General features: G+C 37.5%; 1 protein-coding gene across 1 annotated transcript in view; it reads right to left on the reverse strand.

Moving 5' to 3' along the window:
- Positions 1-20888, reverse strand: part of LOC110019586 (2,3-dimethylmalate lyase-like) — a 39893-nt gene that overhangs the window by 4921 nt on the left and 14084 nt on the right. Inside the window, exons 4-6 of the mRNA XM_020717318.1 lie at positions 15343-15465; positions 6332-6482; positions 6078-6247 (exon numbers count right to left, since the gene is read on the reverse strand). Coding sequence (XP_020572977.1) covers positions 6078-6247; positions 6332-6482; positions 15343-15465 — 444 coding nt within the window. The remainder of the gene's footprint in view (positions 1-6077; positions 6248-6331; positions 6483-15342; positions 15466-20888) is intronic.

Raw genomic sequence — 20888 nt, forward strand, 5'->3', positions numbered from 1 at the left:
CAACACATTTTGTCACTAGATCCTCAACGTCTTTGCCTATCCCCACCAAATAAAATTCTGCCGCCAGACGACTATATGTCTTCTACACCCCCGAGTGTCTTCTGATTTGCACTGCCATGAAACTCTTATAATAATCTGGGAATATACCTCAACATCTTGGGTAGCATGAATCGGCTCTAGTGGAGCAGCTATTGCCCCCTTAATACATATCCTGGATGACTGTTCGGATCCTGTAGTATCTCGACCCTCATCTTCCTCAGCACCTCATCTCGTTCACTTTCCTATCTCAGAGATTCACAATCTATGACCAAGGGTACACATAGGGCCGTCAATTGAGGCTCCACCTTTCTCGTCAATCATAGCCAGTACTAAATCTCGAAATCATACCCCAGTAGCTTGGATAGCCATCTCTACTGCTCCTCAAACACCTTTCGCCGCTTCAGAAGATACTTTAAGCTCCTCTGATCTTTCGTGAAAAAAAATGTCCTCCCACAAGTAAGGCCGTCACTTCTGAATAGCAAAGACTTTAGCCTCGCTCTGGTCGTAAGAACCTGGTTAAAGGAGGCAATCGACCACTGATCATGCATGAGCACAGCTCCCAATCCATATCCAGATGCATCCCTCTCCACCACAAATGGTTTACTGAAAATTAGAAATGTTAATACTGGTAGTTAGTCACGGCCCTCTTCAGATGTTCAAATGCATGTGTTGCTGCTTCCGCCATTTGAAATTGTCTTTTTTCAACCGCTCTGTCAATGATCATGCTATCGTGTCAAATCCTCTCATGGACTTTCGGTAGTAGCTTGTGAGTCCCATGAATCCTTTCAACTCCTTCAAATTCATTGGTAAGGGTTAATCAATCATAGCCTCGATCTTGGATAGATCCACTGCTAAACCCGTTCTAGTCACCACTTGTCATAGGTACTCCATATGTACTGTCCAAAAGAACATTTCTTCAAGTTAACATAAAACTAGTGCTCCCTCAGCATCTCCAGGATTGTCCTCAGATGCCCCACATGCTCTCTCTGTACGACTGTAGATCATAATATTATCAAAGAAAAAAATGATAAATTTTCGAAGATAAGGTTGAAAAACCCTATTAATGAGGGATTGAAATGTTGTCGGGTGTTATTGAGGCCAAACGAGATCACTAAGAAACCATAATGTCCTGAATGTGTCCTGAATGTTGTCTTGTGCACATTTGTTGGATATATCTTTATCTGGTGGTGCCCCTGACTTAAGATCATTTTTTTGAGAAAATAACTACCCATAAAGCTCACACAGTAACTCATCAATCATAGGAAAAGGAAACTTGTCCAACACCGTTTCCTTTCTCAAATCCGGTTGTCCTCACAGAATCTCCAACTGTCATCTTTTTTCTTCACCAACAGAAAGAGATTGGAAAAAGGGCTCACATTAGGCACGATAATCCCAGGCTCGAGCATCTCTCGAATCAATTTCTCTATCTCATCCTTCTGAATCTAGGGGTACATGTATGTTCTGACGCTGAAGGGAGAAATACCCTCATTCAATGTGATAGCATGCTCGTGCTCTCGGAGTACATAACCCGCTTGGCTGCTGGAAGACATCTGTAAACTGTTGTAGAAGCTGTTGGATCTTACCGAAAATTCTGCCAATTATGAATCTAAAATCAAGCCGTTGGACCCCTTCCAAAAACTGCCAACTTTGAATCCCAAATCTCCTCAAAGCTTTGCAACTCCAACAAGTAACCTAGTCCAACTCCCTGAATCAGCTTGACTGTGGTCTTGAGTAACGACATGGTTTTGCATAAGCTAACATCTCCTCTCAGCACCAGCTTCCTACCCTCCACTTGAAACTCCATCGTCAAGGACTTCCAATCCAACTTCATCTCACCTAGCGTTCACAACCATTTTATCCCCAAGATCACGTATGTGCTGCACAAATCTAAAGCAAGGAAGTCTTCCGCCACCTGTAGACCATATAGTGTTAGAACTAGCAAATTCCCCAACTTTTCTCCTCCTTCCTTGTCCCCACCATGACGTCGAAGCTCCCTGTAGTCACCATCTTCAACCCTAACTTCTCCACAACCTGATTTGAGATTAAGTTATGTGTGGCTCCACTATCCACCAACACTACAACTGATTATTCCCCGTTGCATCCCCTCACCTTCATGGTGTGATTTGGGGTAAATCTCACCACTGAATTGAGGGAAACCTCCACCACATCCAAACGCAGATGCTCCTCCTCCACTACATCCTCTTCTGATCCCTCACTCTTTGTATCCCCCTCCTGAACTAACAAAATCTAAAGAGCGCGCTTCTTGCAACGGTATCCTAGGGCATATTTCTCATCACAGCAATGACATAATCTTTTTGCTCTTTTATCTTGCAATTTTGCATCTGTGAGGCGCTTGAAACTACCCCCGAGGCGGGGGTCCTGTATTCTTCTCCTTCACCGTCTCTGAAATGATATACCGTATGTGTCATCGGTGTCTTGGCTATAAAAGTGCTCTTGTAGAATCCCCCGATGTTGTTGCCTTTACTGGTCTTCTTCACCTGTTTCTTGTCCTCCATCATCTGGGCGAACTCTATCATTTTCCTCAATCCTCACTGCCTCAAGGGGTGGATGGCCGCTTATATGTCGGGCTTCAAACCTTTCAAGAAGTTCCCTTCCAAGCATGCTATAAAAATCCCCCTCAACCTCCCTCACAAGAGCTCAAACTTCTCTAGGTGCTCCATAACTGTCCCCTTTTATGTTAGAGCATAGAATTGCTCGAGTAAGTCTCCTTCTCGAATGGCTCAAAAACGTTCCAATAAACAATCCTTAAACTTCTCCCATAAGTGTATCGGATATCTTGTCTCAATCCACTGGAACCACGCTAAAGCCTTCCCCTCCAAGCATAATCCCGTTATCATAAGCTTATCATCCTCACTCAACCCGTTGATCACAAAGTATCGCTTCACCCGATACACCCATCCATGTGCATCCTCTCCTTCGAAGATTGGCATCTTCAGTTTTTTGACCCTTATATTTTTGCCCCAACCTCCTCTTCCTTCGGTATTTCCCCCAATATATCTAAGGTAGAACTCCCTCCTTCGGTCATAAGCATATCGCAATCCAAAATCCCTCATTCCTCCATCGTGTTTTTTCGCGTCCCTTACAACATCCCTCCAACTTTTGGCCCATCCCCCTTCATCGGAAGACTCCACTCCCCTCCTCTCGGAGTCCTAGGTGACACTCTTGTAGATAAATGAAGTCTTCTTCATTATCTTCTCGCTCAATTTGCTTCCCTCTTGACCTAGCTAAGGATTCCCTAATCAATCCTTGGTTAGAATTGGCAACTGGAGCAATTGACATGACCTTGGCTTGTATCTCCATGAGTTTTTTTCATCATCTCCCACATTTCTCCTATGCTTTCAAATTCATCCTCCATTCAACTTTCAATAGAAAAAAACCTATCCTCCATATTGGAGGATCTCTCCTTCGTTCCTGATTTGATTTGCCCAACTTTTCCTTCTAACACATCCACTTCTTTGTTGTCATCTCACCAAGATCTATGCCCTGATAGTAATTTGATATGTCTCAGAACCAAAATCAACCAACAAACCACAACAAAACGACAAAAGATGGGTGAAAAAAACACAAAATGAGGGTTGCTCTCAAAAAAGATCAACGAAGACAAGCATGATACAAAGTTGATCTACTATTCAAGAGGTAGATCGCCTCTCCCATATCCTAGACGTCGCTAGAAACACCACAAGAAAAAAGAAAACAGCAGCCACAACAAAGCATGCACAAAAGAAAACAAACCCTAGGCTATCCCCCTAATAGAATCAGCTCATAGCATTACAAAAACTTTCTTTCCTAACTTTCCCTCCAAACTCCTTTAATTTCTCCTCCTTGCAAAGGTGATTATGGCCCTAATGGACCGCACACTTTCCTTTCCTTCTTCTGTGGTTTCCTCTGTCCGCTCCACTTCTTCCCGTAGCCAAGACCAGCCTGCCTATGGGCCGGTTATACTGCTTCTAGCCGGTCCAGGGTGGACCAGCGCGTGTAAGGGTGTAACACCAAACCACTGATCCAACTTGTTGCACACAAGCCGTAAATCTCTCACATTGGCGCCAAGCTATGTTGTTTGAATTTGAAGCACTACAAAAGCAAGGAACATGGATTTTATTTGAGCCACAACCTCAGCAAAATATTACTGGTTGCAAATGGACCTATAGCACCAAATACAATCCTACCAGAACCGTGGCCAAATACAAAGCACAACTTGTCACACAAGGCTTCAAGAAACTTCAGAGCGCACTATACACGAAAGCATTTAGCCCCATCGCCAAACCACCTGCAATTAGAATTCTCTTATCAAACGCACTCCAACGTAAGTGAAAAATTCAGCAATTGGATGTCTCCAACGCCTACCTTCATGGCTCACTAGAAGGAATGATATACATGCATCAACCTCAAGTTTTCCAAGGCACTCAATATCCAACCAAGGTATGCTTACTCAAAAAGACTCTCTATGGCCTTAAAATGGCCCCACACCAATGGTATCACACCCTCATTCACCATCTACAAACCAAAGGGTTTAGACTAAGCACAACTTATCCTCCCTCATATACCATCACAATCAAACTACCATATACTGCCTCGTATATGTAGACGACATCCTCATAACGAGAAATGACCCTCAAGCGTTTATGCACCTCACCCCACCCTCCAATCAGAATTCCAACTCAAGGAAACGAGATTGATAAACACCTTTCTTGGCATCCACATAAACAATACATCACAACATTACCAATTAACCCAATCTTCATACATTCATTCCCTCCTATACTAACTTGGCCTATGCATGTACAAACCAGTCCACACTCCCCTTCCCCAAAAATTAATCCCGACAAAAACTTTCAAGAGTTTCCCAACATCACTCAATATAGATAACTTGTCGGCTCCCTTCAGTTGCTTAAAATTACAAGACCAGTCATAGTCTTTGTCGTTAACTACATTTGTCAGCATATGCATAACCCCCTCAGTTACTACTTCCAGCTCATCAAGCGTCTCCTACATACCTCAAAGATACCATTACATTCAGTCTTCCAATTACCAAAAACCCACTATAACTCCACACCTACTCTGACTCCGACTAGGCCGATAACTCACAAAACAGACGATTAAGCACCAGATTTTGCACCTTTCTCGACACCAATCTTATCTCATGGACATTTCAAAAGCAGAAAATGATAACTCGCTCCTCCATAGAAGCAGAGTACCGCACAGTTGCTGCTGCCACAGCCGATGTCATCTGGCTTTGAAGACTACTTCAAGAATTCAACATCTCTGCTACCAATCCACTGTGACAGCACATCAACAATTGCTATTGCTCTCAATCCCACCTTGCACTCCCATACGAAACATATCAAAATAGACTAACACTTCATCCGTGACCACATTCAATCGGGCGACATTCAAATTTTCCACATCAGTTCAATCGATTAAGTGACTAACATCTTTGCAAAGAATCCCATAGCTGCCCAATTCGAACGCCTACGACATGAACTCACCAACACTCCATTGGATGACGAGCTTGAGAGGGGGATAAGGGGGGATAACAAACCTACAAAACTCTCCATGCGAGACTCACTCTCCACTTCCTTCTAAAAAAAACCACCACACATGCGACCACATTCTCTTTATCTGCATGGAATAATTTCTGAATTCACATTATAATTTATAGGCATGAAAGATGTAAAAGTATGTGCACATATAGATGGCTAATGCATAAATACAAGAAACATTAAACAGACGAGAGACAAAAAATCAGGAAGATTTACATAAATACCACTCAACTCTTATGAATTTACATATTTAACACCTAAACTTCAATATTTGCATGTATGCTACCTTATGCGCTAAAAGGTTTACTTTTTTAAAGTTAAAAAAATGGTAGTTTTGATGTGAGATGAAAGATTTAAGTGGTATGAATGTTAAAAAACAAAGTTTTACAGTTGGGTAAAAACATAAGAATTGGGCTTTATGTATGTAAATGCCCTAGAAATTTATGCATTTACATGCCCGAGGAAATATTGACTAACCGGAATACGAACGTCAAGCTTCTCAAATCCATTGCTTCCTGTGACTTTTAATCTCAGAGTCTGAGACCATATACCAGATGAGCGGTCATTAGAATCACCAGACTTACTTCCGCCATCCAATTGACTGAGTGCCTCAACTACAGGTTCATTTATTCTCTCTGCTCTTTGGCCTTAAAAATAACGAAAGGAGAAAACAAGTATTGTTTAAGAGCCACAAAGTGGAGGAGGAAAGAAGAGGAAAGGTTACTGCTAACCTCCTTGGTAGGATGGATGGACACCAGCTGATTTATACAGTTCTTCCTCTTCGTAATACTCATTAAACCCAACTGTTTCCTTTATCTCTTCAAAAGTTGGTAATGTCCCAGGAGGAGGAATGCGGCCACCTTTTAAAGCAGTCAGTGCATCCTGAAGATAAACATACAGGCTCTTAAATACATGAATATGCTGTGTAATTACGAATTGAAATAATTAATTTACTGTTAGCGAATCTGTCGATAGTGGAATATGGAGTAATAGGATAACAAACCGGTTTGGTTCTGTACATAATTAATTTTAATTGACAACGATTATAATAAATGTATAGTCCAAAGCTCTTAAATATTTTCATCTTTAACGAATTATTTTCTTCAAAGAATAGACGGGGTTGAGAAGTGTGGAAGCATTGGTATAGAACAGTGAAATGTTGAACTCTTTCTTTTTCTTTAAAACAGGGCAGTAGCAATAGATCTACCCTTCCGAGAATTTCAAAAAGGCCCATCCTTGCTTTCAGATCCCCTTCATGTTATACTCTTGCATCGATATGTGTCAAGCGCTTTGCAGGTGATGTTGTTTACTCTTAAAAGGAAAATTTTAACATATAATCTACCTATTTCTACTAAGATGATTTAGTTTCGCTTAATTATTTAAATTGGATTAAATTGATTCTATAGGACATAGAATAGATGAAAGCCAAAATTTTATATGCATCTGCATCAAAACATTAATTATTAGAACTTAAAAAAAAACGTTTGTCTTAAACAAATACAAAGCAAATCCTTTCGTTGTCCTTTGCCTTCAAATCACCTTCTATTCTATAAAATTTATCATAACAAACTATAATGGCCCGTATGATTGGATCATCTTTCACCTATAATGGATATCTTTTTTGGCTAGGATGAATTGGGAATGCTGGTGGGCTCTACCCACTCTCCACTCTGGATAGGATTCTATTCAGGTGAGTCTAGCTTGGCTTGGGTGCTCTATTGGGCGTACTCTTATTGCCTAAACTAATATTTGAACCCTGTTTGAAGGGTGATGTAGACCTGATACTATTATATTGTCTCTCTAATTAACTTCAGGGCTAGGGTTCGAACATCTTGTAATATCCAATATGGTTGCAACTATATCACATTGTTAAAAGATGACCTCAATCTCTCTAAATATCGAGCTATGATGTTCTCCTTGAGCTCCAGTAGCTCACATTTCAACATAGGTTGCTCGAACTAAGTTGTGCACTCCTTTATTGAGAGATTTTGTTATTGTAGTGAAGTTTCAATAGCATGTTTTGTCAATAATGTGGGGAAGTTATTTGTGATGCATCTCTCATTTTATATTTGAACTAGATAGGGATTTTTCTTTTCCCTTCATGTTGGCGTAGTAGACACTTCACAATTTTTTTTACGACAAGGTCGCATTCTTCACTCCAAAATTTTGGTTTCTCCTCTGATATGCATATCCAATCTTTGGGATGTCGGTCCATCATTGAAAACAGTATGGTGGAAGCAATTCACTTTCTCCTCTTGATCTAACAAAGTCACAGTTTTGGTTATGGGTGACCTCGGGTTGTCTCCATAGTGATTTCCTGGACACCTCGTTCAGGATTTCTCCTTGGCAATATGATGCCACTATCTCTTGATTAGATTTTCGGTGAATATAAGACTGCAAATCAAAGATTAGTCTAGGAGCTTAGGGTTTTGATGGTATATGTTGAAATGAATTTTGGTGAAACTGGGAAGATCGGATTTTGAAAATTTAGTGTTAGGTGGCGAGCCTTAAAATTATATATTTTTATATGTGTATTTCATGCTCATTTTAAGGATATTGCGCTTTAATGAAAGACATTTTGTGTGTTTTATATTTCGGGTACAAAAAATAGAGTTTAAGAGCAAAAAGAACAAAAATGGAGCAAAAATGGTTCAAACGAAGCTAAAGAACAAAAAAATAACCTGGCGCCTAGATGCGAGGATGTTCTAGAAGCTCGATGCCTAAGCGCCACGGTTGGGCACTCAGGCGCCAGAGACGGTTATGCATATATTCAATGCATTTGAATGAATTTCGAAAAGGTGTCTGAAGTGACTCTTGGTTATTTTCAAAGCTTTATATATAGGAAGCATTTCTACACGTCCAAGAGAAGAAGAGGAGTTTTTGGAGTCATTTTTAGGTAGCTTTGACCACCATTGGGGTAGGCGGCCACCATAGTAGAATTGTCGTGATTATGAGTGTTTGTTAAGTCATGTGTGAGTCTTATGGAGTCAAGTTCAGTCAGGAAACTTCAGAGAATTGTTTGGTTAAAATTTTGAGATAAGTATTTGTACTTTTATTTAATTTTTGTTTTGTAAATTTGGTTTTTAATATATATCATGTTTTGTTTTGTTATCCCCATAAATTCTGAATAGTTTTCTTTTCTTTCTCATTGCAATAAGAAGTAATCATGTGTGAGGTTCAAATATTTTTAAAATTTCTTTTATTCCAAAACTTTGTGATGGTATTTTCATTGGTTCTTAATTTACTTTGCAAATTGATCATTTGTGATGTTAAAATCCATTGTGAAAAATAATGACCCTGGAGAACTATGGTTTCACCTAACTAGTGAGTACCATACTAAACCTTGGATGGACGAGATGTCACGCCCAAGGGTGGGGGGGGGTGGAGTGCAAATGAATAGGAAGATAAGTTTTGATTGAAGTATAATTGATGATTCTAGAGTGACAGGCTGAAACTTTTTTCAATTTGGTTTTTAGTTCGGAACCTGAGACCTAGTTGGCCAAATCGAGAGGGCACAGTGGGTAAGGGTTACCTGGAAATGAGAGAATAGAATCTACTCAGCACAATCATATCAAGCAAGAACTTAACTTTAGATTAGCCAATATTCTTATTCACTCGGGAGAGGGTAAAGAATAGGTGTGCTCATATTTGTCCCAAAACCTCAGTTTTATCTTTAAGCATTTGATTCCTACACTAATTACAATCTCTTTCCAAGATGAAAGAATTTTTATTATAATTGTACTTCTTTACACATCTGTAGTTTAAGAAACTATGCATCTACTTTTAGCTTTGCATGTAGAAGTAGCAAACTTTAGTTTACACCATCTTACAAAAAATTTGATATTTTTCTCCTACGAATTTTTTTTACAGTTTGGGTAGAATTATTTCTAAGTCAACATATAAAAATTTCATTATTCACTGTGAGTTCGATACTAGGATTTTTAACGAAAATTTTATATTACTTGAAACGATATGTATACTTGTGTAGTGTCCCTAGTGTGTAAGTCATTAGTTAATTTTTAACATATTTATTTTGCACACTAACTGCTGAATATAAATTGGGTCAAGTTTTTTCTCATCTTTCAGAACTTAAATAATTGTGTAATTGCGGGTCGAGCCAAGTTTTTGCCGCCGTTGTCGGGAAATAAAAGAATTTTTAACTTAGAAATTTTTATTTGACTGTAGATTTTTTTAGAAGAATTGTATTTTAGTTTCTCTTTATCAGTAATTTTTTATTTCTTAAAAATTATTTAAAAAAAGAAAAAAAATTGAAAATCGAAAAAAATTTAAAAAAATATATTTTTTTTTTATTTTGAGTGTTTTGTTTTAGTTTTATTTTTGGAATTTTTAATTTTGCATGCGTAGTTCGGGATCTGAAGGTTTAGTGTCTTACGATTCTGAGTTAGAAAGAACCATAAGAAAAATTCAAAAACAAAAAGAACTTCACAATTCCTTAAAAATGACAAACATTACAAAATAATTTTAAAAATCAAATTGTTGAAAATGAACATCATAATATACAAAGAACTTTAAGGGACTATGCAAACCATACAGCATATGAAATTCATTAAGTATACAAACCCCTGCTGTAGGGGCTAATTCATTTGAACTTAAACCTGCTATTATACAGATGGTACAAAACGATCAGTTTGGGGGAACACCATCTGAGGACGATGGTGCAAAACGATCAGTTTGGGGGAACACCATCTGAGGACCCAAACTTATACCTAGCAAATTTTCTAAAAATTTGTGTTATATTTAAATATGATGATGTATCTAACGACGTTGTTAGACTTAAATTTTTTTCTTTTTCCTTAAGAGATAAAGCTAAGATGTGTGGTTAAACTCTTTAGCACCTGAATTTATTAGAACTTGGGGGGAGTTAGCATAAAAATTCTTGGCTAAGTATTTTCCACATTCAAAAACTGCTAAGCATTAGAAATGATATTACCTCTTTTACTCAGTATGAAGGCGAGTCAATATACGAAACTTGTGAACAATTTAAAGAACTCCTTAGAAAGTGTCTGTATCATGTCTTGCCAGACTGGTTAATTATTTAAACATTTTATAATCGGTTAGTAGGATCCTTTAGATTTATTGTTGAAGTTGTTGGAGGTTCATTAATATTAAAACCATTTGACGAAGCTTATGCATTGATTGAAGAGATGGCCACAAACAATTTTTAATGGTCCTCTGAAAGAATAAATTCTAAGAAAGTAGTCAGTGTAGATGATAATGATGCAAATTTTCATATTGACATTTCAAGTTGCTGCAATATCTAGAAAGATAGATCAAATTGAAATGAAATTTTCTTAAACATCTCATGCGATTGAAGAGAATTCATTAAGACATATAATTGATTCTCAACCATCATTAGAGACTTTAAATGCAATTAACAATAGACCCGATAACCCATATTCAAACTATTACAACCCAGGTTGGAAAAACCACCCTAACTTTAATTGGAATAATAATTATGGTGACGGAAATCAGAAATGGGGAAACAATCAAGCAAACCCATTAGAAAACTGGAACAACCAAGGTAGTATTAACTATAGACTTTCTCACCCTTCTGAATTTACAAACCAACCAATAAAGGAGAAGAGGTTGTATGTAAAAAAAGTGGTGTTACAGATGGGGAATCAATTACAAAGATAAAGCGCTGCAATAAGAAATATTGAGAATCAACTAGGACAAATTGCTAACGCACTTAGCAATAAGACTCAAGGAACACTTCCTAGTAATGTTGAAATAAATCCTAAAGATAAGAATAAAGAGCAATAGCAAGTTAAAGTTGTCCAACTCAGGAGTGAAAGAGAATTAAATGTTGGAATTCAAAAAGAAATTGAAGTTGAGAGGGATAATAAAGAAATTGAAAACATGAAGAAAATGTTCCTAAGAATGTAGAAAAACCTATCTCTCCAGCTAAGAATAATTTAAAAAGACCTGGTATACCTTGGTTCATTTCCTCTCTCTTCCCCGATTCATCGTTTCCTCTTCTATATATGTTCGATGTTTCGATTCTTCTTCCGGTAGATGAAATGAAATACACTTTCTATCTTTGTTTGCTTTGTTTCAGACTTAAGCGATAATTCTTTAAATAAATTAAAGTGACTACCTAAGAGGGTGCAAATTGGTTTTGCCTCACTAATGTTGAACCTGTGTAAGTCCTTCTCAACTATTCTGCCTGAGATAATTTCAATATACAAGCAATCGTGTCCTTGTTGATTCTCAATCTGAGAATCTTCTTAGTTAGACATAAATCATAATCTCAAATTCCCTTGATAATTGCTCTTTCAAGTCCTAAATCTTCTACATATCTGCTCTTGCAACCAATATGTTATTCACATACAATAGAAGTACAATATAACAATTATAAAAATTTTAATGAAGCAACGATAATCTGCATGGCACTTCATGTACTTATTGTCAGACATAAACAAGTCAAAATTTATATAACACTGCATTAGAGTCTGCTTCAAACCATAAAAGTTTTTCTTCAATCGCAAAGCCATGCTTTCACTCCTCAATCACCTCAAATACATCAAATATTGTTTCGAGAAGTACACCCATACTGTTATTGTGTGATCATCAATGAAAATTACAAAATATTGGGAACCTCCAATGGACTGAACTGCAGTAGAATCTCATACATCATTATACAATAACTCTAGCTTTTTGGACTTCACATTAGACCCATTTTTGGAGAAATAAATCGTTTTTTACTTGTCATGGATACAATATTCATAAAAATCTAACTCTATAGGCTTTATACCATGAAGCTTATTCTTAGAAAGTAGAGATTTCATATATTTATGACTATGATGGCCACGTCTGCGGTGCTAAAGACCTGCATCAATCTTTATTCCAACTACATCAATAGATTCAAACATTTCATTGATAAGGTCAAAAGCATTTTTAATATTACCCCGAGCCATCATCCAATACTATTAACCGCAGATATTACCTGGTGTTAAATCACACATGACATTGTTAACCACAAATATTACCTGGTCTTAAAGAACACATTGCATTATTAACCACATATACTATTTGGTCTTGAAGCCTGTACGATATAGTTGATGATTTTGAATGGAGCAATTTTTGATAAATTGATATCACAGGGCTCTAATTCGATCAGTTTTTTTAATTTTGTTTCAATTTTTGTAATTAAATTTTTTATTGTAAGATAAATTATAAAATTTCCTCAAAATTTTTATATGCAAGATACATCAGAAGAGACAACAAAATGAAGATGGTATATTGGTCATTTAGGAGAGGAAGGTGAAGATTATATTTTGTAATTTATGCTTCAGAGAGATCGAAATTGAAAATGGACCAACCATGCACTTCAAGAAAATTGTGGAAGGACTTAAAAAGAGGGGCAGCTAAATTAGGTTGTGACCTTATTAAAGAAATAGTTAAAGTATTAAAGGAGTGGTGGAGAGAAAAAAATTCAATAAATGGAAACTATTTAAAAAATTTTGTATATTCTCATATTTATTGAGTTGCAATTTTATCAATTGTTGGTCATGCCTAATACAAAATAATTTTGAAGTTCTGGTTTAGACCTTGAATAGAGGAAGGAATAAATTGTTCAACAAAATTTGTTCACGTTCTTCTTTTTTACTTATCGAACGAATCGAACACGAACTCATTGACGAACTGAACACGAACTGTTCGCGAACAACGAGTTTTTTGACAGCCCTAATTGTAAAATAATGAATAAAATAATGATATACAATTGATGTATTGGAAAAATTTGGACTCCTAACGTGTTTTTTATATTGTTAGAGTTATTTTTGTTATTCTACTTCAATTGTTTTAAAAATTGCAGTCACTAAATTCATTTACATCTATAAGGTCATAATTCTTTTTTCATCAAAAACAAGTGTAGCATAGTAAATTATCTAAACAATCTCCCTGCTATTCCAGCAGCAACTTTCTAACAGCACCTGTGAAGATGTCTCTTCAAAAAATAGTAGTCATCCTAACTGCACCTTAAGTGGCATCAGGTTGAAGAAATACATCAAGTATATTTTGAGTTAAATCAAATTACTTTTAAGCCAAGCATTGAAAAGATAAAGGAAATTGATTTTACTTTTGTGTTGATTACATTCAAAATGTTTATCCAATGAGTTTCAAATTTCAAACAAATCATGAAACTTATCTGACATTTGTATCTATATAACATAATTGCTTTAATCTAAGTTTCTCAAGTGTATAAAAAATAGATCTCAAAATTTGATATTAGGTTCCCTATTTTCAAACTTCCTTTATTTGCTTCTTAACTAAGATGTTGTACTGTTTAAAACATATTTGAATCAAAAAAATTAATAGGGTTACTAAAAAACTATTCCTTGAATTGCCTACCCAAAATTTGTGGGAATATAATACAATTTATGTTTAAAAAAATCTTTTAAGTTTTTTTTTTTTTCCTTGTGTCCGACCTCTGTTTGAGCATCACTGAAACAGTCCATGTATAACATCGATATATGGTGCCTTTAGGCATTCTTATACTTCTACGCCACAAGTTATAAAACAAAAAAAAACAAGATTAACTTGAAATTTTCAGGTTCACTCCATTCAATGGAATCTATTACAAAAAGCACTAAGAGAATCTTGATCCAAGTCTGAAGACTGTGTTTTTCTCATTCAACAATTGAGGGGATTGGCCTCCAAAATGGTAACCATTGAATGCACTAATTTTGTTATGTGATGATGTTCAACCACATTACGCACAGTTTTTTCATTTTTTTTTTCTTTCTTTTGGACAAAATATGTTGTTGATAAAATATCTTTGTTAAACCATTTCTATTTTTATTTGAATTGTTCTTTAAAGCAATGAAGACAAGATTTAGGTGATCATTTTTTTCTTCCAAAAAATTTTTCTTTCTCAATTTTTGCTACACGTCCCAACTCACTACACGTCCCAACTCAGCCACAAAACAACTCCCGCATTAATGCTGCCTTAGCCTGCCCGGTCAACATAATCAGCAAAACGTCGGAATCATCTCCTCTTTTTCTCTCTCCCCTTCTCCAAGATACTAACCCTAACTCGGTAATCATTTGTGCCCTATCCCACACCCCTCACCAGCATCTTCCCACTTCGCTTCCAATGCCTTAGAACATTGCCATTGCGTCCCTCATTGCTGAGTTTTGAGATGCCAGTTTCCCCATTTAACTGTTATAATTTATTAAAGGAATTAATCTACCATGGAACAGAAAATATCGGGATTTAAGTTTTCCATGGGATTTGCATGATGTTTCAGTGCAAAATAGTGCAGAACTATTGTTTGGAGAGAATGGGTCGTACAATTGGATAATACAATGAAAGTTTATCTTAACTAATTTTGTCGAACACAAAAAAAATTATAAAAAAAAAAAACATATTTTCTTTTCATATTAAAGCATAAATAAAAGAAATTGAAAAAAAAAAACCGAAAGATAGAAAAGATCCCAAACAGCTCAGCTTAATAGATTAATGTGTCATATTTTGTATCAAGTTTAGTTGCTCAGGAACCTGAAAGTGCTTCAAGGAATTCTACAAGATATTTTAAATAAAAAACAAGAACGAAATCCAAAACTATAAATTAACTAGAATATGCACTTTTCCTTCTTTTACATTAGAAAATCAATGATTAAATAGAAGACTAATAGCACAACCACAACAAAGAATTTGAAAGTTAGTTTATGTCAAAGCAACATATACATCACACATATTTGATGTAAAAGAACACACCTCCATGGCCCGGATTGATACCCCAAGCAAGGACAGCGGATACACCACAAGCTTATATCCTATATCCTGGAGTTCAGTTGGGCTCAATATTGGTGTTTTTCCTCCACCCTCTAGCATGTTGGCCTAAAAAGCAAAACAAAAGAATATCGTAAGGTGACGAATGCCGCACACGGTTAACCTGCATTGAAAGAACCTCTGAAACAAACAATGAAGAACAAACAGCTCTAATGATGCAAATAACATTTGAGGAAAATTTGTTGAGATATGTTTCTAATGTAGACCGCACACGGTTAACCTGCATTGAAAGAACATCTGAAACAAACAATGAAGAACAAACAGCTCTAAGATGCAAATAACAATTGAGGAAAATTTGTTGAGATATGTTTCTAATGTAGAGTCCTATTCATAAATGATGAAGTCTAGAAATTTATTTGTAAATGTTGCAACTTGTAAGGTTCTATATAAGCCCGTCATCAATGAAATAAAGGTGATTTTTTTATCAATAAGTTATATTTGGTATCAGAGCCCTAGCCGCCTCTCCTCAATCGATTAGTCGGGATCAGCGTAGGGAGACCTGAAACTTCCACCTCTCGTCGATCGAACTAGTAGAGATTGGCGCAGAGAGACGTGAAACTCCTATTTCCCTCTTCCTTCAATGGTGTTCCTCGAGAAGTAGTAGCGAATCGCACAATCTAGTTAGGATCGGCGTATACAGACCCAGATCGACTTGAAGAGACCTAAACTCGTTTTTTTTTTTGCTTGTTACTAGCAGAGGCTTTAAAGACGGCTCAGACAGAGGGAGTGCGGCTTCATGCGAGCTAAGGCAAAGCAGATCACACGAACTTGCATGAAGGAAGTCGCGTGTGATCTAGACTTGATCCTTGTGATTAAAAATATCGGGAGATGGAGATAGTGCTGGAAGTAAGGAATTGAAAATTATGGGGAAGATGAATCCCAAAGTTCTAAAGGTCTTTGTCAGGCTCATACAAGGAACTCGCATCTCGACGAGAGCCACGACCCTGGTATTGCTTCGACGCGACACAGGTGAAGCTAGATCTCCCTCTTGTGGATATGAAACTCGATTGATCGACCACATATCTGAGTTTGTTGTGTCGTATCGATGCTGCTATAGTAGGGAAGAGACTACAAAGATACCTGATAGTAGATGAGCCAAAGAGTGACAGTACTGAGAAGGATGAGTGGAGGATCACACATGTCTTACTTTACACCTGGTTAGTCAACTCAATGGTTCCATCAATTTCCTCATCAGTGGAAGACATTTGAAAGATGAGCGACATTTGGGTGAAGCTGGAGAAGATCTTTACTAGAATGGAGAACCACATGAAGGTGTTTTAGATTCAGCATGAGATAGAGGCAGTAGTTCAGGGTGATAGATTAATTCATGAGTACTTTATAGACTAGGAGTGGTTGTGGCAAGATCTTGATCAATACACACTTATGTCAAGTCATGGTGATATGTTGTGAAAGAAGGGAGAGATTTTTACACAAATGACTATGCAATGGCTCATCTAAACTTGGTATTTGATTAGAGGAGATTGATTCTCCTAGCTCATGTGACTATTCATATACTTGATGAGGCTATTGCTGCGATGATACAAGAAAAGAGTCGCATGAAGCTACACTCTGCGCCGAGTGGTTTTTCGAATGCACGATCATCATTGGCTGTTGCTAGCCCAGGTAGGTAGGTGTCTAGGGGGCGACTAGCAAGTGTTACAACTGTGGTGAAGTTGTCCATCTGAGCAGGGTCTATCCTAAGCCGCTCAAGGAGAGAGAGATAGGTGGGCGCGGATAGGGTGGAGTTCGTGGGGGTTGGAAAGGTGGAAGAGGGGGCTACAGGGAAAATCTGATAGTAGCAGAAGACAAGAGAGAGATAGGTGCAATCTTTACTAGTGAGGATCATAAGTGCCTAGAGGTATTGAAAAAGAAAGCAACATGAGATGAAGTTGAGACGTTTCAAATCCATCGACATCAAGGGGTACTATTGCTACTTACGCTCACTTCAGAAAAGGTACTGGTGACACACTTGTTCTTGCCTCTATTTTCACCATAGAATCACCAGAATGAATTATAGATTCTAGTACTTCTTGTCACATGACAGATATTACTGGAGAGTTCTCTTCATAAGCTCATCTAGCAGTACCAAAAAGTATACAGACTGTTGTCGGTACTGCGCAGTTTGTAGTTGGTAAGAGTACAGCAAGATGTATCAATCATATGACTTTGTTCAATGTCTTGTACGTTTCTTCTTTTCCAATAAATCTCTTATCCATTAGTGTCATTATTCTCCAATTAAAAACGTATTGTTTCTTTTGATATTCCTCAGGTGATCTTCCAAAAGAAAGGGACAGGCCAAACACTTGGGACTGGAACATGGCATAACAGACTCTGATACTTAGACCGAAAGAGAATGGACTAAGCTCTGGCATCCATGGTGGAAAGTGCTACAATAGAAGAATTTACGAGGAACGTCAAGGATGTGTTACTTCTACATTGCAGGCGTATGGAGCATTCTAGTTTTAATTTACTAAGTTGGTTGTATCCATCTATTTATGAAAAGACAAATAAGGAGAAACTAATGTGTGATGCTTGTAAGTTTGGCAAACTCACTAAGAGCTCTTATATCAGTTCTGAGAATAGGAGCACTGGTGTGTTTGATTTGAAACATTATGATGTATAGGGACTTTGTTATACTAGTTCTATGAATGGTTATTGGTATTTTGTTACGTTTATTGATTGATTTTCTTATGTTACCTGGATATACTTGATGAAACAAAGAAGTGTGGTGGTTATTTGCTTTAAAGATTTTTACAAGGCAATCCAAACCTAATATGGTGTAGTTGTGAAAGCACTGAACGGGACAAAATATATTAACAAAGCATTTAGGGACCGCTTGACAGCTCAAGGGATATAACACCAAACTGCATGCCCATACACACCAGCACAAAATAGAGTAGCAGAGAGGAAGAATCAGCATCTTCTAGAGGTAGCCCGGAGCATGATGATAACAATTATTCTCATATAACTTTTGGGGGCAAACAATGTTGGCAGCCGCTCAATTGTTTAACAGGAAGCCCTCAAGAGTGTCAGAGTAGAAGTCTCTTTGTCAGATGTTGAAAGGAGACAATAGTGAGATCCATCCATTGAAGGTATTTGGATGCGTATGATTTGTGAAGGACAACAGGTCATTTGTAGGGAGATCCAAGAGTTGTGAAATGTGTGTTCATGTATTCGGCGACTCAGAAAGGTTATATATGCTTGAAAAGAGACTCTTTGTGAATATGGATATGTCATTCAGAGAGTTTGAACCATACTATACTTTGAAAGTGAATTCACCCATCGGTGACTCAACGGACACTAGAGATATGAGACAAGAGAGAGTGAGTAGTAGTGGTGATGGAGTGATGCAAGTGGGAGTAATGTCATGTCCTGTGATGTGGGATGAATAAATTGAGGAGACAAAAATCAAGAAGATTGACTACAGAGATGATGAGATTCATGCTGAAGGTGAATCAAGGGTGTATACACGGGAACAAGAAGAAAACTAAGGAAATAGAGTCCAAAGTGCTAATAAGTCCCTTGTCTCGACATTCCCCAACTCTAGAGACACCTACGCCTACACCATTCATCTTTGATTAAAAACTCCTAGATGATATTATTCCTCCTCTATCCACTCCTAACCCCCTAATGTTAAGTAAGACCAATCGCAGCAATGCGGGATATCCTTTTAATCGTTTTAGGTGAGAACTTGATATTGTAAACTTTATTTCTTATTCTAATAGATCACCTTTGCATGAAACATTCATGCATCATTGGACTCTGTCTCTATAACCAGTGTTGGTAGGTTGCTAAAAAAGATTCCAAGTGAAAAGCGACTATGCATGAAGAACTTGGAGCTCTTAATAAAAACCGAACATGGAAGATCGTACCACTACCAGCAAGGAAGAAGACGGTTGAATGCAAGTAGATCTTCACGGTAAAGCAAACTCCAGAACGAGAAGATGGAGAGATACAAAGCACGACTAGTGTCAAAAGGGAAACAGTCAGACATATGGCATTGACTAAAATGAAACATTTACACCACTCGCAAAGATAAGCACAATGAGGACACTAGCTCTGGCAGTGAATGGTGAATGGAGACTCCACATACTCGATGTGAAGAATATTTTTCTGCATTGGAAGCTACTATAGAAGGTATATATGGATATACCACTAGGATTCAGTACGTCCAAGACAGTAGGCAAGGTGTGTAAGCTCAAAAAGTCACTATATGGCTTGAAGCAGTCTACTCGAACCTGGTTAGGTTTAGAATAGCGATGGTTGGCATTGGATATCAGCAAATCAATGCAGACCACACGGTGTTCTTTCGACAACATGAAGATCACACTACCATACTTGTTGTGTATGTAGATGAAATCACTGGTGATGATAAAGCAGAGATTGCTCAACTTAATGGAAGATTGGGGAAGCAATTTGAGGTAAAGAATCCAGGACAGCTCAAATATTTTCTTGGGATTGAAGTGGCCCGTGGACTGAGGGAATGGTCATATTCCAGAGAAAGTATGTGCTGGATCTTCTTACGAAGACAGGTATGCGGGGTGCAAACCTGCAATCTCTCCAATTAAACATAAGGTTAAGCTCAATACAAGGCAGGTGAATCGATTGATTGTGAGCGATACCAAAGATTGGTTGGCTGTCTGATCTATCTACGCCACACTCAACCCGATATTTTGCATTAAGTGTGGTGAGCCGCCACATGCATGATCCAAGGAAGGGTCATATGGTTGTAGTGTATCAGATTTTGAGGTATATGAAGAGTGCACAAGGAAAGGGTTGATATTCGGGGAGAATGGGCATGCAAATATTGAGGGTATTTGTGATTCTGGCTGGGCAAGTTGTGCTACTGATAGACGATCCACATCAGGATACTACATATTTGTAGGTGGCAATTTGGTCTCGTGAAAGAGCAAGAAACAGTCATTTGTAGCAAGATCAACAGCAAAGGCATAATACATGGACATGGCATTATGAGTTGCTAAGATGATGTGGCTGAAAGCCTTATTGGTTGAACTCAAAGTGGATTAAGGAACTCAAATGAAGTTGTGGTGTGACAAGTCGGAAATCAGCATTGCTGACAACTTGGTGCAACATGATAGAACCAAACATGTGGAGATTGAGAGGTTCTTCATCAAGGAAAAGATGAATAACGGACTACTGGAGCTATGTCATGTAGCCACTAGAGAGCAAATGGATGATTGCCTCACCAAAGTACTTAGCTCATTAGATTTGTCTAGGTTATGTGACAAGATGGGCTTAATGAATATTTTTTGCCCATCTTGAGGGAAAATGTTGAGATTTGTATTTAATGTACAGTCTTATTTATAAATAGATGAAGCCTAGGGATTGATTTGTAAATGTTGTAAATTGTAAGGTTCTATATAAGCCCGTCATCAATAAAATGAAGGTGGGCTTTTTTTTTTTTTGCAATAAATTCTATTTTAGTTTCCTGGTGTCTCTCCATGTTAATA

The sequence above is a fragment of the Phalaenopsis equestris genome, unplaced genomic scaffold (assembly GCF_001263595.1).
Source record: "Phalaenopsis equestris unplaced genomic scaffold, ASM126359v1 Scaffold000061, whole genome shotgun sequence".
NCBI lineage: Eukaryota > Viridiplantae > Streptophyta > Magnoliopsida > Asparagales > Orchidaceae > Phalaenopsis > Phalaenopsis equestris.